The 16,911-nt window shown below is 43.1% G+C and overlaps 2 protein-coding genes across 2 annotated transcripts; both read right to left on the minus strand.

Annotated features, from left to right (window-relative positions):
- Positions 1 to 541: 541 nt before the first annotated feature.
- Positions 542 to 13,379, minus strand: LOC145456070 (uncharacterized). The gene is made up of 9 exons (XM_080334105.1): positions 13,190 to 13,379; positions 13,005 to 13,127; positions 12,657 to 12,799; positions 12,358 to 12,572; positions 10,274 to 10,399; positions 7,703 to 7,797; positions 1,166 to 1,301; positions 1,001 to 1,104; positions 542 to 904 (listed from the first exon to the last, which is right to left on the minus strand). Exons 1-9 carry the CDS (start codon positions 13,247 to 13,249, stop codon positions 617 to 619), a joined length of 1,290 nt encoding a protein of 429 aa, XP_080190231.1. The 5' UTR covers positions 13,250 to 13,379; the 3' UTR covers positions 542 to 616.
- A 104-nt stretch (positions 13,380 to 13,483) lies between these two features.
- Positions 13,484 to 16,667, minus strand: LOC145456281 (choline/ethanolamine transporter flvcr2a-like). Its single transcript, XM_080334361.1, has one exon. It carries the CDS (start codon positions 16,564 to 16,566, stop codon positions 14,509 to 14,511), a length of 2,058 nt encoding a protein of 685 aa, XP_080190487.1. The 5' UTR covers positions 16,567 to 16,667; the 3' UTR covers positions 13,484 to 14,508.
- Positions 16,668 to 16,911: the final 244 nt, after the last annotated feature.

Genomic DNA, 16,911 nt, shown 5'->3' on the forward strand with positions numbered 1-16,911 from the left:
TGACAACATATTGCGTGAAGCGTGAAAAAAATATTTTAGATAAATCTACCGCAAAGTATTCTACTTTATTGTAATGTACGAAGATGTACCAAAAATGTGACCGGCCAATGGATATGCCAATGTGTCGGAACTGATACTTTAGTCATCAACATTCCAAGTGTTGCCGACAGACTAATCAACTATTGGTTGGCCTTGCAAGCTCACAATCTGGGCAGTTCATTTTTGATAATGTAACTAATTTCGAAAATTACCTCGCGCGCCACGGGTTGGCCGCCACTGGTCTATAATGTAAACTAAATCCTGATATTTCCCCGGTACCATATGCCACTACCGAAAAGTGTTTTCCTTTTATAAGTACCGTAGGGGGGGTGACTAATTGAGAGTGGGGTAATTATGGGAGTAACGGCGTCCGTTCCACCCATGGTGACAAGGAAATACGGTTACGGTGCCTTCCTTGTCAGTGCGTTAAAAGCGTGATTGATAACAAGTTTTGTGGTTTATCAATTGTAATATGTAATTAATGTAATGAAATAATAAATCGTCTATTGATAAATTATATATTGACGGGCGACGGCGGTATGTTTAGCGGAAATCACACGGAACTGACTCGTACGGGTTAAGACGAAGGGGATATTTTATTCAGACCGGACCGCTTCTTTTTGGTGGTAAAATGAAGCGGCGAAGAGGCACGCATGCTTCGATTTTCGGAGTATATGTTGTATCTTTCTTCTACACTCTTTGGAGACGGAGGTGGCGACGGTGTAAACATGACGGACGATGCATGAGATGATGTATCGGACCCATCTTCACTTGCTTTTATCATCATTTCCTTCACCAAGTCGCGAATGTTCCATACCCTCACTGTTCCGTCGTACGAACCGCTGATAATGAAGTCTCCCGCAGTCTGCAGTAAAATTGCCTCTCTTTATCCAAACCATAATTTCATAATCAACAACCATTGATTACACTATCAACAGTCAAATGTATTATTTACACGTACCACGAAGCAAGTCACTGCGTATTTATGGCCTTTCAACGTACGTCTCAGGGAGCCGGCTTTCGCGTCGAATATTTTCAACGTGCTATCGCCGGAGCTTGTGGTGACTGAAAAAAATAATCGCTTTAAGTGATATAGTTATCCTATCACACGGTCGATATCGCTCACTCAAACCGTCGTGGTATTTCATATCTGATATCGTATGTTCGTGTGCGTTATATTTCCGCGTGCTGTCGGCGAACTCAGTGACCCAGCACCTGACCGTCCCGTCGATACTGGCGCTGTACATGAATTTGTTCGAAAGCTGAAAATGAACGCATCGATTGAAATTACGGCACAGGGCTGCCTTCTGACAGAACTATATCAGTGGCTCTGAACTGAACGCGCTTTGAAGATATTCCGGGTCTCATCGAGCACTGCTTGGAATATATAGATAGAGGAATTAGGTCTTTGCGAAATTAACAGTTACATGACTTTCGCAGATTGTCAGGGACTGAAGTTTCGTGGCGAATGGGACCTTAGGTTTTTATATAGGGCCTATGACACACATCACAATCAATTAATGAAATTTGTAATTTGTATACGGGATAGATTAGTATCGGCAATCCGAAAGTAAGCGCCAATTATTCGCTATATTTTTTAGAGGACCTCCGTCATTCCTGTTGCGGGACATACGACTAGGACTATCTTCTCGTGCGTTCCGATACTTTGATGCTAATTCATTCGTTGGTATTTAGCAGAAGGATAGAACGCAGTCCTGCACCTGCCCTGCACGCATTGTTTATTACTGCATGCGTGATTTCTATGACGTCATATAGCCAAGAACTCTCGCGCTTGTAGCATCGTGCTGTCGGCTGTTCTTCGCAATTTGAGAAATACAAAAATCTAATCACATCGCGTCTTGTGAATCGCATTGTACATTGTGGTTTTTGGGCGGATAAAAAGTAATAGAACCGCCGATAATATTAATATTATTGTACCTAATCAATGCATCTGCTGTAATTTCTGGGTGGCCAGACTGCTTTGCTGACACCTTACATCCTGATGGGGCTATATCAGTAGTTCTCAACCGGTGTGTCGCGGCATACTAGTGTGTCATTTACGTCTCGCAAGGGTGCCGCACGAGATTTCTTCGAAATTATGCGAAAAGTGATTCTAGTCTATAGCAATCAAACAAACAATAATATAAATCGGGCTCGATGCACTGGCGTAGCAGCATGTGCTGCCGCCCCTGGCTCTCGCTTAAAATGCCCCCCCCCCTAAGTAGACCGCAACAAATTTCGACATATGATTCATGTTCAAGCAATCTTGTCAATAAAAATAATTACAAATAATATGCCGCGTCTCAGCCTCACGGTCTCAACGTTAATAAGGCCAAAAATAATATAGACAAGAAATAGGGAACGAATGTATATTGTGCGAATAGAAAATCAATAGCCGCCTCAAAGCAAAATCAGCGATAATATCCTCAAATTCAAGTTTTTGAACGTAGTCTCTTTCTACAGACAGAATGGATAGAGCTGATAGCCGATTATCATTCATGATAGAACGTAAATAAGACTTGAGCTCTGAGAAGCTCCGCACACAGCTCGCAATTGAAACACCAATGATCAGATAAAGTTTCAGACACGAGCATAAATATGGTGTCGAATCAAGTTGCTTTGAATTAACTAACCACTGTAAAACATCAAACGCTGTTGCACTACGATCAAACGTGGTTTCGCTGCTCCGCACCAGCCTCTAAACCAGGGGTTCTCAACCTGGGGGGCGCGAGAAATTGACGAAGTCAATATAGGGGGGGGGGGGGGCGCGAGAAATTGACAAAGTCAGTATAAATTGTACTTGTCTAAACATGCAGTGTTTCACATCCATTATGAGAAGACGATTAATGAAGATGAAATTTATTCCATATTCAAGACAGCTTGCAACTCTAGCAACCGCGCTCAACGGAGTATAGTCTGATTTCAACTTCATTTGAGCAAATTTTTGAAATTCTTTGGAGATATAGAGAGCAATTCCCACGTGTAAGTCATTCATTGCTTCATAGCTTTGACAGTAGCCTAAAGCTTGTCGCGCTGGGCAGCTGTTGTTAGTAGCTTGCGAACTGCACTGCCCAAGACAGACTTAGATGCAACATAGGTTGCCCGGTTTCGCCCTCAATTAGGCTATATCAACACAATTTAATTCATTTCCAAAACTGATCAAATTTAGCCTGGCAGGACAGAACGACGCCTTGTTGTCTGTCCTCACTACCAGCATCAGGATTAGTCTCAGGGTGACCTACCTTGAAATTAATAATGGATGTCTTGTTCAATGTTTTTTTGTTATTTTCAAACAAGTTTGGAGAAATTTGTCAGCAATGTAAAAGACTCAACAACTGGAATGCAGATTCAAAATTGTCGTAAGATATACCTTATGTATACTATTAGATCAGGGGTGGGCACTGGGCAGCCTGCGGCGGTAGAAGGGAATTTGAGCGGCCGTCGACGCCTAATTCAATTAGTATGTGTTGGCGGCCGTAGACATGTAAATTGCAATTACGAATTCACTCCCGCATTTTCGAGAGATTTTAATTAATCTTGAAATTTTCTTCGCCCTCCGTGCAATTCAACAAGAATTCATTTTTCGATTTTAATACAGTAGCGCCCTTCTTAATCTGAGCCGGAATGGGAATTGGCAAGAAATAACAATTCGTTCGCGTCCCTGAAAAATTTTCGCGCTTGGCGCGACAATATGCACCTCCCGGCAACTATTCATAACATTGCCACTCGCTATTTCGGTGCGCACAATAGGCCATTGTGAAAAGTAGAATAGTCCGGAGTTCACCGGGAATGGATATGGACAGTTTACCATAGGAATTTTGCGTCCAGATCTTTCATTGCGGCTATGCCCTGGAATGCGGCCTTTCGCTACATAAGCCATCGAAATACGGCCATGATTATCAAAAACGTTGCCCACCTCTGTATTAGATGATGTGCTTTTTTTGACATGACGATAAATGCAAGGGGGGCCAGATGGGGGGCGCGATTTTTTTGACCATCTCCAAGGGGGGCGCGTGTCAAAAAAGGTTGAGAACCACTGCGTCTAAACCCTTTCAATATCTCAAGTTGAACAACTTCATATGATCATATCTTAATTTGTGTTCGTCCTAGAGGCCTCATATTGGTTTGTACGAAAGGCTAGCACTCTTCTGATTTGTATGATCCCTAATTCGAAGGTATAAGGCATGACAATTTTCGCAGGTAACTCCAAAAAGTCCACCTCGTCGTCATAAGTTCTTCTAAAAGCCCTGGTGAATAAATTGAGACTTTCGATTTGCAGCAGCGCGTGGGAATTCAAAAATCCAAACATATCATCTAAGTGGTGTATGCCAGTAAACCTATAGCTTCAGCTACAAGTATATCTGTAAATCTGTCCAAAGCTTGAAACATGCATCGTCTAACTTCTTCAACAACACTGAGGCCAGCATCTTCTGATTGTTCGCCAAGCATTCTCCTTTTTCTGCGCACTCTCCGAGCAATCGGCCTTGACGGCTATTTCGGAGTGGTTCAATCGCCATGTTAACGTATTAATTCGTGTGTTCGGAATCAGCGCGACACTATAGTTTTCGATTGAGACCAGTTTGATTAAATTTTAGCTCACGGGACGCCAGCTTTAGGACTACCAATTACGCTTCTTTTAGCCGGCTGTTGTACACTGTGCCGAGCGAGATAGTGTAATGGTGATGCGTCCGGCTTCTTGATCGGGGACGTGGGTTCGATCCCCGGCCAGGTCAGACCGAATACTCGAAAACTGGTATCGGCGGTTATCCCGCTAGGCGCTCAGCAATCATGGAGGAGAAAAAAACGGGGGTGCAGACCAGTGTTGAGTGGATAGCGCTTTTCGAGACTACGAATCCCTCCGACAACTTTAGTGTCTGAGGAAAACTCCCTCCGACTACGAAGAGCTCAGTCCCAGACTCCGAGATACTCCGATGAATCTCGTCAGGTATCCGAAACAGTGGCAAGCATGGTACACTTGGTAATGTGTTTTACTAAATTAATGTGATAATATGGTTGGACTCAAAGTATTGTCTACTCTCCAGTCCCCAATTGCAGTGCAGATGGCTGATTTTTATGCACTTGGCAATCCTTTTTGCATGTTACCCGTAACATTACAACTTTACTAGGTGTCAACTGTCTGTGTTTTGGTTTGTGATCATAATCAAGAGTGTATTCTGGTCAGCGCTATCCAAAGATATCAGAGACAAAAGTTACAATACTCCGAAATTCTCCGAAAAATTATGCGTAGTAAACTCCGACTCCGCTCCGACTGTCACAAAATCGGAAAAACTCCGCTCCGAATCCACTCCGACTCCGCTCCGATGCACATCACTGGTGCAGACTAGATCACCTTACTATAAAGTCCGTATCGCATCTCCGTGGTCAAAGCATCTCGATGGTGCAGGCGAAAAAGGATAATATCTCTCTCTCTCTCTCTCTCTCTCTCTCACTGTGCAGCCTCATTTTGCCGCCCCCTTGGAGCCTGTCGCCCCTGGCGCAGAGCCAGAACCGCCAAGTGGCTGCTACGCCACTGGCTCGATGTGAAGTTTGTACATTCGACAAAGCAAAATTGCTCTCATTCCCGCAATCAATATCCCCGCGAATTCGCTTTACCCATCATATCCGGTGCCGTTGAGGCTGAATTCAGTTTTGCACAATACGTTGATTGATTGCAGAGAAGACCATATATCAGACTTGGACAACTAGATAATTCTAGTTGTCAAATTTCACTAAATTAGAGCAAAATGCCAGTAATCTAATTCTAATTTAATTTGCGAAATGTTTCTATGCTCTAATTCAAATTCAAATCTAATTTGTGAAATGTTTCAAACCTCTAATTTTAATTCTAATCTAATTTATTGTTTTCTGGAAAATACCTCTTTGTCCGCGGCATTTTGCGACGAGTTAACAAAATATCCCTATCGCACAGGGAAATCCAGTGCCAAGCCGCCATCGCATTACTTACATGGTATATTTATAGTAGTTATTGTGACAAATAATATCCATGCTAGCATAGTAGCTTGTAGTCTGCGAACAGCCTTCTAGTTTCGATCACAAACAGAACAGCAGCAAAGAAAATCGATAGTTAACAGAGGCTTGTTCACTTTCATGCCTTCAACTTTACATCAAGAAAAAAAGAGGATAATTGCTTCAGATCTAACCAAAGAAACTATATTAGACGATGAAGCGGAAAGATATCTCGCAGCAGAGCTTGGGAGCATGGACTGTGAAGTTTTGAGTTGCTGGAAAAGAGAAAATCATTTTCCTCATCTCAAGGCTGCTGTTCGAGAACTCGTAGGCATGACTGCAAAATCGGCTCCACCGGAAGGAGTTTTCAGCCATGCAGGAGAACAGTATGGTGCAGGGGTCGCCAACTCAAAACGCTCTAATTCTGATTCTAATCTAATTTGGAAAAATTGTGTAGCTCTAATTCTAATTTTAATCTAATTTGGAAAAAACTGTTTAGCTCTAATTCTAATCTAATTTGGAAAAGCTAAAAATTTTCTAGTTGTCCGAGTCTGTCACACATGGCGGCGCCTGTGTGACGATGCAGTTTTCAAATCATCATTGTCTTCCTAATCACCAGCGAAAAATGAAATCCTTTGGAAGTGATGTTCACGTTTACAAATTCGAATTACAAACAAAGCCATCTACATTGCGATTGTAAAGTAGAGCGTACCGGCACTGCCGTTAAAATGTAGGCTCGAAGCGCAACGTTTGGCGACGAATTTGAGAATTGGGAAGTAAAGTTGATCAAATTATATCAATTAACAAATTTCCCCGCCGCTGAGGTTATTATCCCAGTTTGATGGAACTAATTGAACTACGGCTGACTGCCTGTGGAAGTATTGAGGTATTGCTGTCCTCACGTGTGCTACACGATCTGCGTATATGCCTCAGCGCCTTTGTATTCGTTAGTGGCGATCGTGCTTGACCCCTTCGATGCGATGGTTAATTACATCGACAAGGCGGTAGTGGGTAGAGTTTATTGTCATTAAACAAATCTTATGAAATAGTATCTGAGCGCAGTCCGAAATTTCAACGAGATTGCAGCAGGCCAGTTATATAGCCTATATATGTGTGTGTGATATCGAACTACATTCCAAGACGGATCTAAACAATTTAGGTGTTACCTCGTATTTTCGGTGAGCTGGATATAGTATAGATGGGAAGAAATAAGGTTTTTGACCGCAGCCGACTGCAGGAGATAGCGAAGTGGTGACGATAAGCGCCCACCACCCAGGGCAGAACAGCGGCCCGGGTTCGATTCCACGTCGGAGGTTATTTTGGGCTCCTCTTCCCCGCGTCGCTGTTCTTACGGCGACAAAAAAGCCCAGAAAAAGGTGGATGCCATAGTGCCAGTTTGAGAGACCGCAACTGCAACTGCAACCGCAACCAGTCTTTCGGCATCCTCCTATCTCTTCATTACATCGCATTGTACATTGTATATGTCTTGTTCAGATAAATATATAATTTGACGATCATTGATTATTATTGGAACTGCAGCTAAAGGATAGTTAAAATGAACTACATAAAGAAATCAATATGGTGGCGCGGCTGCGCGTATTCGATTCTTAACCCTTTGCGAAATTTCTGTGACCTCCCGGCTGAAAACCACTGACAAACCATTCAAATGCATTCATAGTGGACCGTAAAAACTCACCTCAATTGCTATGATGGAGCCTTCATGGCCACAGAAACGTTTGATTTCAGCACCTCCATCTAAATTCCACATCTTCACGGAATAATCAGAAGAACCTTAAGGATACGTCATAAATTACGTAAAGTCATAGTGACGTCTACGTACTGTGGGGGCGACTGCGCCGGTTACACCTAATACATGTCGACAAAAAAGGGGCAGGTGGAAAACAACAAGGTAATTGTTATCCCAATCACGATGAAGTCGCGATGTCTAAATCAAAAATTTGCATGTCATTGCTCAATGCTCATATATCCTATTTCCACACTATACCACAGGTGCAGCTATTTGTGTTAATCGTTTTTTAAGTTATGGCTATTTAGAATAGTCGAACACGTTTCACGAATTACGCATGCGGGGGAGATAGTGTATAGTGGTTACGATAAGCGCCCAGCACGCAGACGGACTGGGCTCGATTCCCGTCGGAGGTTTATCTGGGCTCCTCTTCCCCTGCCGTTGCCGTTCTTCATCATCATTGGTTTATTAGCAATTTGATCAGTTCAATACACCACAAAAAAGCCCAGACAAAGACCTGACGAAAGAAAGCACTCACAATGAATGGAAAGAACTAGTAGAAAGGGTCGCGGTTTCAAAGAGATCCACATCGAAAAAGAACTGTGACATCGGGCACTCTAGGCCGAGGTGGATGTTAGAGTAAAGGATCGCTACTGATGCGTGTCGTTCTACATCCTCCTATCTGTTCATGACATCGCATTGTGTCTTATCGCATTGTACATTGTGTGCGACTTGTTCAGATCAAAAATATATCCCAGTTATGTTATGCTATGTGATCTGAGCAGTGCAAGTGTAAAAGTCCATCTCAAGTCGCGAGTTTAACAACATCGAGCTGCGGTATCTTTGAATCAAGGTGTAATAAATTACTAACTATAGTACCAGTCACACACAACATTTGATACCGTAGAATTGATGATAAAGTTATGTGTACTGCTTTGATTACTCCCTGTGGTCGGATCTGCTGTGGAACCAAACATGATGGAGATTCATGTTGTGGTTAGGTTAGAACTTTTATATACAATAATATGAGTATCTAAATTGCCAGCGTTACAAGACTAAATTATTTGAGCGAGTCGAGAGCAATCGTCACAGTTTGCAAAATGATGGATTCGAATGTAAACAGATACAAACTGCAACCTCCCTTCCCATGGTAATGGGAAGCACTGAATAATATTCGCCGTTGTTCGGGCGCACAAAAGAGTGTTTATACCAGTGGCTCTTAAAGTTTTCAGCATGCGACCCAAATCTGAGATTTATTGGCATCTCGCGACCCAAGCCTCGTATACATCGAAATGTTAGTATGATACGATTTACGGACATGTATGAAATAGAGAAGGTGCACACAACCAGTTGCACAATGCACAATGCGCGCACGCCACGTGATCCGCGTAAGCGTTGTCTTATAAGAAGCCTAGAAGTGGACCGTCTACAAGTCGGTAAATACAGAAACAAAAATAAAGAATACTGGCCTGGTGTAAAATGACTAATGTAGTCGAAACACCATGAATATCAAACAAACAAACAACGCAGTTCCATGAAATATGTGTGACGTACGCGATTTCAAATTGGGTGTATAATAGTGCGGAGCGGATCGACAAATTCTCTGGTCCGGCTCCGATCCGGTTCTTCAATTCTCTGGTCCGGCTCCGGCCGTATCAGGAAAAAGTACTGATCCGGCTCCAATCCGGCTCCGGCCAAAATGAAAAAGTCCGGCCAGAAATCCGGCCCTACACGGTACGGGGGTCCCGTGAATTGATAAATATATGCCTCGTTTATGTTCGCACTGGCTTGGCGGTTACTTGCGTGTGGTTGGTTGGTAGTTGTCCATAAAGATTCTGGCCGTATCAAAAAAGTAGTGATCCGGCTCCGATCCGGCTCCGGGCGTAACAGAAAAAGTACTGATCCGGCTCCGATCCGGTCCGGCCAAAATTCTAAAAATCCGGCCGGATATCCAATCCGGCTCCGGTCCATGCTCCGCACTAGTGTATAATTTTCCTTGCTGGTCGCATTTGTACGGTGGGGCTCAGATTACAAGAACGGGACTATTCGGCTTGGTGCGATGGCGAACCAAATTTAGACCCTTCGCGACCCATGCTTTGCAAATGATGGAACAACGTAGTGCGTCTGCCAAATCTTCAGTTATATCAGTGGTTCCCATCGTGGGCGATATCACTCCCAGGGGGCGATTTGGCGGTCTATGGGGCGAAAATTACGAAGGGGGCGATCGGGGGGCGAAAACGGACGAAGGGGCGATAGGGGGAGAAGAAGGGGTGACAGGGGGCGTTGGCGCATTAAAACGGCTATAGTCAAGTCGGAGAAATGACCTCTTTTTTTAGTCAACTCACGAAAATTGAGCTGAAAAACGTGTAATTTCGAATTTTTCGGTTCCCAATATTTGGGGGGGGGGGCGATGATCGGTGTGGAGCTTGAAAAGGGGGGGATGAGTCGAAAAAGGTTGGGAACCACTGAGTTATATTGTCCTATTGATGGATCAAGCGTAACTACATGGGCTACGCATACCTGTAAACAAAAGTCGCTTGTCGTTATCGACCGCCAGGCACAAGATAGCTCCTTCGTGACCCCGAAAAGTTGTCAGAGTAGATCCTGCGTTGATACTCCACAGTCTCGCTGTGCAATCCATTGATCCTGTGAATTGGATATGGATTAGCGTCGCATCTGCGAGATTGCAATTTACTCGAGAATATATTACGTGTAGGCCTGTTTGTGCTGTCAAGGCCCTGGCCGAGACGTCCGTATATTTTTCATAATTAAATCCTTCGATTAATGAGCAAAAAGTCTCATAGTTTTGTACTCAGTCCGTGCAAATTAATGACGGCTAAGCGGCATATAAAGCATATGTCAGGCCGTTATAACCCTTTCCGGCTAACGCCATGAATTATTGATGCTACTTTGAACGTTATATAAAAAAGATAAACTATGCGATGTCTGATAGATGGACCTACTGGATCAGTGGTTCCCAAACGGTGGGGAATTCCCCACTGGTGGAGAATTCAATGATTTCTGGTGGGGAATAGACGCATTTGTTCAAAATAATATACAGGACAGTCTACATATTGACGGAGACACATGCGCAATTACCGTTACCAGTTAACTGCTCTGGAATGTATGTATCGAAAATTATATTGCGTGTTGTTCACAAAACCTCATTTTTAACTCTGGATGGTTAAACATGGCGTCACAAACGCACCCAGCACGACTAGTTGGACGTGGAATAACGCTTTCACGAAATTTGGAGCGTTACTGGTATCGGTTCACAATACGTTTTACGTTGCAATTAAGGCGATTGTTTTGTATACTGGTGTGGTTGTGTGTCTTGTGTAGTCAAACCAGCAGATAGCTGCTCTGTGATGACGAAAGTGCTTGGTGGTGGGGAGCAGGACCGTAACTGCCGCACCCAAACCCCCCAATTAGAGGGGGGGCGAGCTCGAAGAGGCCCAAAATTATTTCGTGGATTAACATAAATTAAAGTATTTTTTTGGAAATTTATGCCAATTTATCAAAAAATGTTCGCGCGGGGTGCGCGATTTAATATTGCCGAATATCTGATTATTCGGTACCCTTCCCCCACGAAAATACGTAGAATTTATAGAAATGGAGACTTCGGCGTCGACCATTACTGCGCCACGACGCACCAAGGCCATGTAACATGCAACTCCGAGAAGTGTGCCAGAACGATCAGCAGCGAAAAGACCTTGGCCGAGAAGTAATGGCCTTGTGGAGACCGAAAACTTCGATATATATACAATATACATATGTGTTTAATTGTCCATAGGCGGCTAAATGGCTGGCGTCGAATGTTCCTGTCCTGGCGATCTGAACCCCACAGGGCAAATGCCATCGGGCAGGGAAAAATTATTTGCCAGTAAAGCAATACCAATTTGAAATCGTGTGTGCTTTTTAGTTTGGACGATTTCCATATCTTTTGACATAGCAGATATAGGAGGTCACGAAATAGCATAATGCAATGAAGTCAATATACCAACGGGTCCGCCTGAAAATGTTTAATTTTTATTTAGGGGTCCTACCTTTTCCAACACACCTCACTCAGCTCTGCCGGTAAATCTGATTACGTGAGCAGAGAGGGGATAAAAAAAATTGTTAACAAAAGATATGCAATTCCCAATCATATTTACCGATTCAAACACGAACTATATAAATTTTTCGCGCTTCGCGCGTTTAGTCCAAATAAGGCGACGAACTAAACAGTATACCCAATGTAGCTGCTAAGTAGCAGGAAAAAGGTGTATAGGATCAGCGGGGCTGAGGGGGTTCTGGGGGACTTCGGGCCCCCGAAGTTAGGTTTATCACTCTGTGGGGGCCCAAGATCAACGTTTTTTTGGCGGGACTGACGAAGTGCTGTTACGGTCCAGGTGGGGAATGAAGGCTCGGAATAAATCTGAAGTGGGGAATGAAGACAAAAAGGTTGGGAACCACTGTACCAGATAGTTCATGGCTGAAGTCTGAAGAATGCGTGGCAGCTGACTTATACAACACGGCTATAGTCACGTCAATGCGAGCAGTGCACAACAACATTCATCAATTTCGACCAAATTTCATTTATGACATTGTACAGGCCAAGATACCCGTAATCAGTATATCCTTATTCCGACCAACTTCTTCCTCTCCTCGCGGGTCGTGTTCAGTTGTCTGTGCGTAAATGACCGGTAGAATTCCCTGTTTATGTCCTCTGAAGATACGCGCCGGCTGGCCATCTCGAACATCCCAACAAATAACGGTGCGGTCGTAAGATGCACTGAATAGCAGACAGCCACGGAGCAAAAGGCGGTTCACCTTTCCCCTGAAATCAATAAAAATAAGTGTCAGTAAAATGGGACAAAATCTGGATTTTTCAATCAGGCGTTCGCATAGCTATTTCTCTTACTTGTGTTCGTCCATCTTCAGGATGCAGTTGCCAGAGAACATATTCCATTTTCTTATCGTTTTGTCCATAGATCCAGTTAAAGCGTATCTTTCTTGCGTCACCTTGCAACATGACACGTAGCCAGTATGACCTTCCAGAACAACCTGCATGTACCAACGTTATAAATTTCCGAAGTATATCATCTCTTGTGACAGTGTCCGCTTCTGAGACTGCATAGTGCATGAGCTCATCCGATCGAATCTTACCAACGGAAACATACGTGCCCGGTAGGCCTACATATATATGCCCCGCTTCGTGTACCAGAACGTAGGACTGTTAGTAAGACCTTTTTGTTGAAAATCGTCTCACCTTGAGTTCATAATTTGACAAGTCCCAAACTCTTGCAGTCCTATCATCTGAACCGGTTAATAAAATATGTCCGCTCTCGGAAATATCTATACAGTTGATACCTCCTGTATGACCGGCAAGAATCTAAAAGCAAAACTATGAAACGTACATATATTTTTCGTAATCGAAGTTGACAGTTAGCTCACCCCATATTTCGATCGATGTCCACCTTTTGCTTGACTCTGACGGGAGCTGCCCGTTCCCATGGAAAGTACACAATATCTCTTGCCCAGGACGATATATATATATATATAATTTGGTTATATTAGCTATGGGTATCACATTTACCACGCTTCTACCTCTACCTCTAGTATTGCTAGGAACATTATTTTCAACAGGTTGCTCGCATAGGCTGTAAACCTATGTTTGAAGCCCTAGAAGACATACAGGCCACCAATGTACAATCGTTTATTACAGCGTACATTGTACATCATATATATGGACTCTGTCTACCAAAGATATATTATGCAATCGGCGTTATTTTTATTATAACGCATCATAGAGCCTCGAGACTTCTCTTTATAGATAGGTAGTTATTGGTGATAATTGTTTTCCTCGTCCGGTTCAAGAATGCTTCCAGTACGAATAAACTTGACTATACCTTAAGAGGTGGCTTATATGACGAACGCTCTACAATTAATAATTCACGAATAAATTTATTGAAGTATCAGAAGGATAGAACAAGGTTGCGCGATGTGGAAAACATATAAATAAGTGTCTGGTTCGTTCTGAATGAGAGCTCAAACTTTACATTTCGTGATATCAATATATACTGCGTAGCAGGGCTCGGCAATCCTTTTAGCTCTGTTGACCTTGTTTCAAAATTATTTTTTTCGCGGACCGGTCTTCAAAAAATACAGAAATCTCCAACACTGAAAATTTATTGCAGCTCCTTACACTACAAGGTCAGCAGTAAAGGGCGCCAAAGTAAAGGAAGTAACGGGTAACGCATCATGTTTTGGTTAAAGATATTACCGTGATTTTTTTTTCAATTTAATTTTTTAATTTAATTTTTTTAATTTGAACTTTTCGCTGGCCAGTAACGATCTGCCGATACCGATCCGCGGACCACATAGGCTGCCGACCACTGTACAGTACATGTACAGTGTACACTGTACAGTACAGGAGATTCGTCTTATATATAATTGACGAAACACAAAGTATGTCAAGTGAGACAACGACTACATGACTTCATCAGGAAATATATTGGAAAACCTAAAGCAATGAAGACCTATAAAAGTCGAAAGAAACGCAAAAGATGACAGAAAATGACATCAACCTTAGCCTACAAGTAATATAAGTTGTTGCATGTTTCAAACTACACTTCATTTCCCATCAACTCGTATGGTTCAACGTATTTCTCATTCCAACATTGTTCCTGTTAAAAGCGCTATTGTTGTGCTTCGTTTTCGCGATACTGTGTTTTCTTTGGGTGACACTTGGTCGCGCGGCAACGAAAATATTCTTATCGAAGTAAAGACGTTGTTTCATTTACATCATGTTGTTGTTGATGACCTTGGTTCTGGTTGCTGGCTTGTCTCCTATAAGTGGGATGCAGTAATAATATGGTCAACAGTGCCGAAATAATATTGAAGACGGTTGGACAAATGTACGCGTAGACAAGACTAATTTCGTCGGATTCAAGAACCAATCTCCCAACCACCGGATACATGATGAAAAACACAGTCCAGGAAACGTTCAGTATCGACGCGAATGAAATTTCTGGCGAAGGAAACGTAATTTCCGCAGCAATTTCAAATAAAGTAGTCTCGGCTGCTCCCATAAAAAATCCGGTCACAGAATGAGCCACGTACAACGCATACCTGTTTACAAGCATTACTGCAGCCTGAATACAAATAGTTCCGAGCGTCACGCCACAAATCGATACAATGGCTGTTTGACGATATTTGCCAAAACGATCCAACACCAATCCCGCTATAAAGGGACCAATCGTGAAAGAAATCCACTGAACCGCCATGATATTCCCGGACAACGAGTCCGCAGAATTTCCGTCTGCTAACTGCAGATTCATTTTCGTGAGAATTGACGACAATAGCGTGATGCTGGTCGAAGCTGAGGCTGCGGCGACTCCGTAAATAAAAGTTACAAGCAAGAACGATTTTGACCGTAGAAGTGTGAAGGACTCTAGTGGACTCAGCTCGTTGGTAGCCTCCATTGATGACCTTGATAGGGACCATATTTCATTTCTATCCATTCTTGTCGGCGCATTGGTTCTTATCAGGGCCTGAGCTTCACTTGGTGAGTGTGTCGGTCGCTCCTTCAGGAATAAGAGCACGACGAGAAATGTCAAAACCGAGAGAACAGTAGGGATAGCAAACAGTAACAGCAGCTTGTAGCCGATGGTTTTCATGTTTTCGTCGGCCGAAAATGAGCCAGACGACTCGGTTTGATTTTTATACTCTGGCATAATAATTTCGCCGTGAAAAAGGGCGCTGCCAGGAAGATAAGAACCCATGGCCTCTGCTACACCAACTGACACGAAGGTTGCTGATACTGCACTCGCAATTTGGCCTTGAGGAAACCAGGTCGCAGCCACGACGGGAGGTATAGATACCGTGATAGCGTTGTTGAATCCCATGATAATTTGCCCCAGTAAGGCAAGAGCATAACCCTTATCGCGATCCATCACGGAAACCGTTAATAAGGCTGTTCCGACCATTGCGGAACTGGTCATTGCAAGACACAGTGGACGCACCTCAACCTGCCTGCCCCCGGCACAGATAAATGCGACAATCGTCATTAACGTGGCAACGGATGAGGAGTTCGTCAGCCAATCAACTGCATTTGCATCAACAGAAAAGTAGACAGATATAATGTCATTGATTTGGCCAAAAACAACAGACACAAATGATCTTACAGCTATTGAGAAACACACAACGGTAAGGACGAACCAGCGTTCCACGCTTGGCTTCACTGTCACGATAATATTAGTGTTTAACGGGGTGTTATCTCGATTGCTCTCCTCAGAATGTGCTTTTCGGGCGATGTTAAAGTAGGCAATTTTATCGATGTCTTCCAGAAACTCGCCCAAACCCGTTGCCAAAGTCTGTTTTCGATTCGTATTGTTCGATATTGTATGGACATGTCGATTAGGCTCAAGCCATGCTGATGAAGACGAATTTTCGTAGGAGTCGTTATGTTGAACATCAACCTGGCGGCCATGAATATCTAATTTTTCTCGAAGTCTCCATTTGTTCAGCGTCGTGTTATATGAATCTTCTCCGTTGGTATTGAACGTCGATTTTAAATTGTTGTTATCACTAACGTTAGATGCGTATTCCACGAGAGATTTAGAATCGTCAGATACGTAACAGGATGTATTATCTTCTGAAGGATTCGAGTAGATCGACTTCAACGCGCGTTTCCGCTGGCTTGGGGGAACCAACTGTACTTGATGAACCTCTGCCGTAGTTTCTCCCTTTTGAAACCACGTAGCTCTTCTCGATTCTGCAGCAGTAAGAATATCATAGTTTGATGTTACCTTGGTCATAGCTACCACCATCTAACTCTTATTTTAGCGTGTCACAAATAATCAACCGCGATGTATTGGATTATAGGCCATATCATTATTTCATTGCTAATGACGAAATATAGTATTTGATTATATTAAGTACGGATAAACTGTCGCAAGGTGTTATTGGTTTATCCTTTCCTCATGATATCGATAATAATTAATATTTAATCAAATATACCGTCGACTCCGCTAATTCGGACAGTTTGATTCCTCTTACTTATGGTTATGGCCGAATTAGGCGGCGAAGCAGTTTCGTCCAAGTAAGCGAAAAATTAACTGTTCTCTTCATGGTCGTGCGTAAAGCAACACAAGCATTCAAAATATTGTACTGTT

The sequence above is a fragment of the Botryllus schlosseri genome, chromosome 14, assembly GCF_051294905.1.
Source record: "Botryllus schlosseri isolate E-star chromosome 14, Bs_hap1, whole genome shotgun sequence".
Lineage (NCBI taxonomy): Eukaryota > Metazoa > Chordata > Ascidiacea > Stolidobranchia > Styelidae > Botryllus > Botryllus schlosseri.

What these genes read in the sequence shown, in the direction of transcription:
- LOC145456070 (XM_080334105.1), bottom strand. Translation starts at nt 13,249, where the DNA reads ATGGGAACGGGCAGCTCCCGTCAGAGTCAAGCAAAAGGTGGACATCGA. An exon ending in CAAGCGACTTTTGTTTACAG is followed by an intron (nt 7,798 to 10,273) that starts GTATGCGTAGCC and finishes CGTATCCTTAAG; the next exon opens with GTTCTTCTGATTATTCCGTG. An exon ending in ACGCAGTGACTTGCTTCGTG is followed by an intron (nt 905 to 1,000) that starts GTACGTGTAAAT and finishes ATTTTACTGCAG; the next exon opens with ACTGCGGGAGACTTCATTAT.
- LOC145456281 (XM_080334361.1), bottom strand. Translation starts at nt 16,566, where the DNA reads ATGGTGGTAGCTATGACCAAGGTAACATCAAACTATGATATTCTTACT.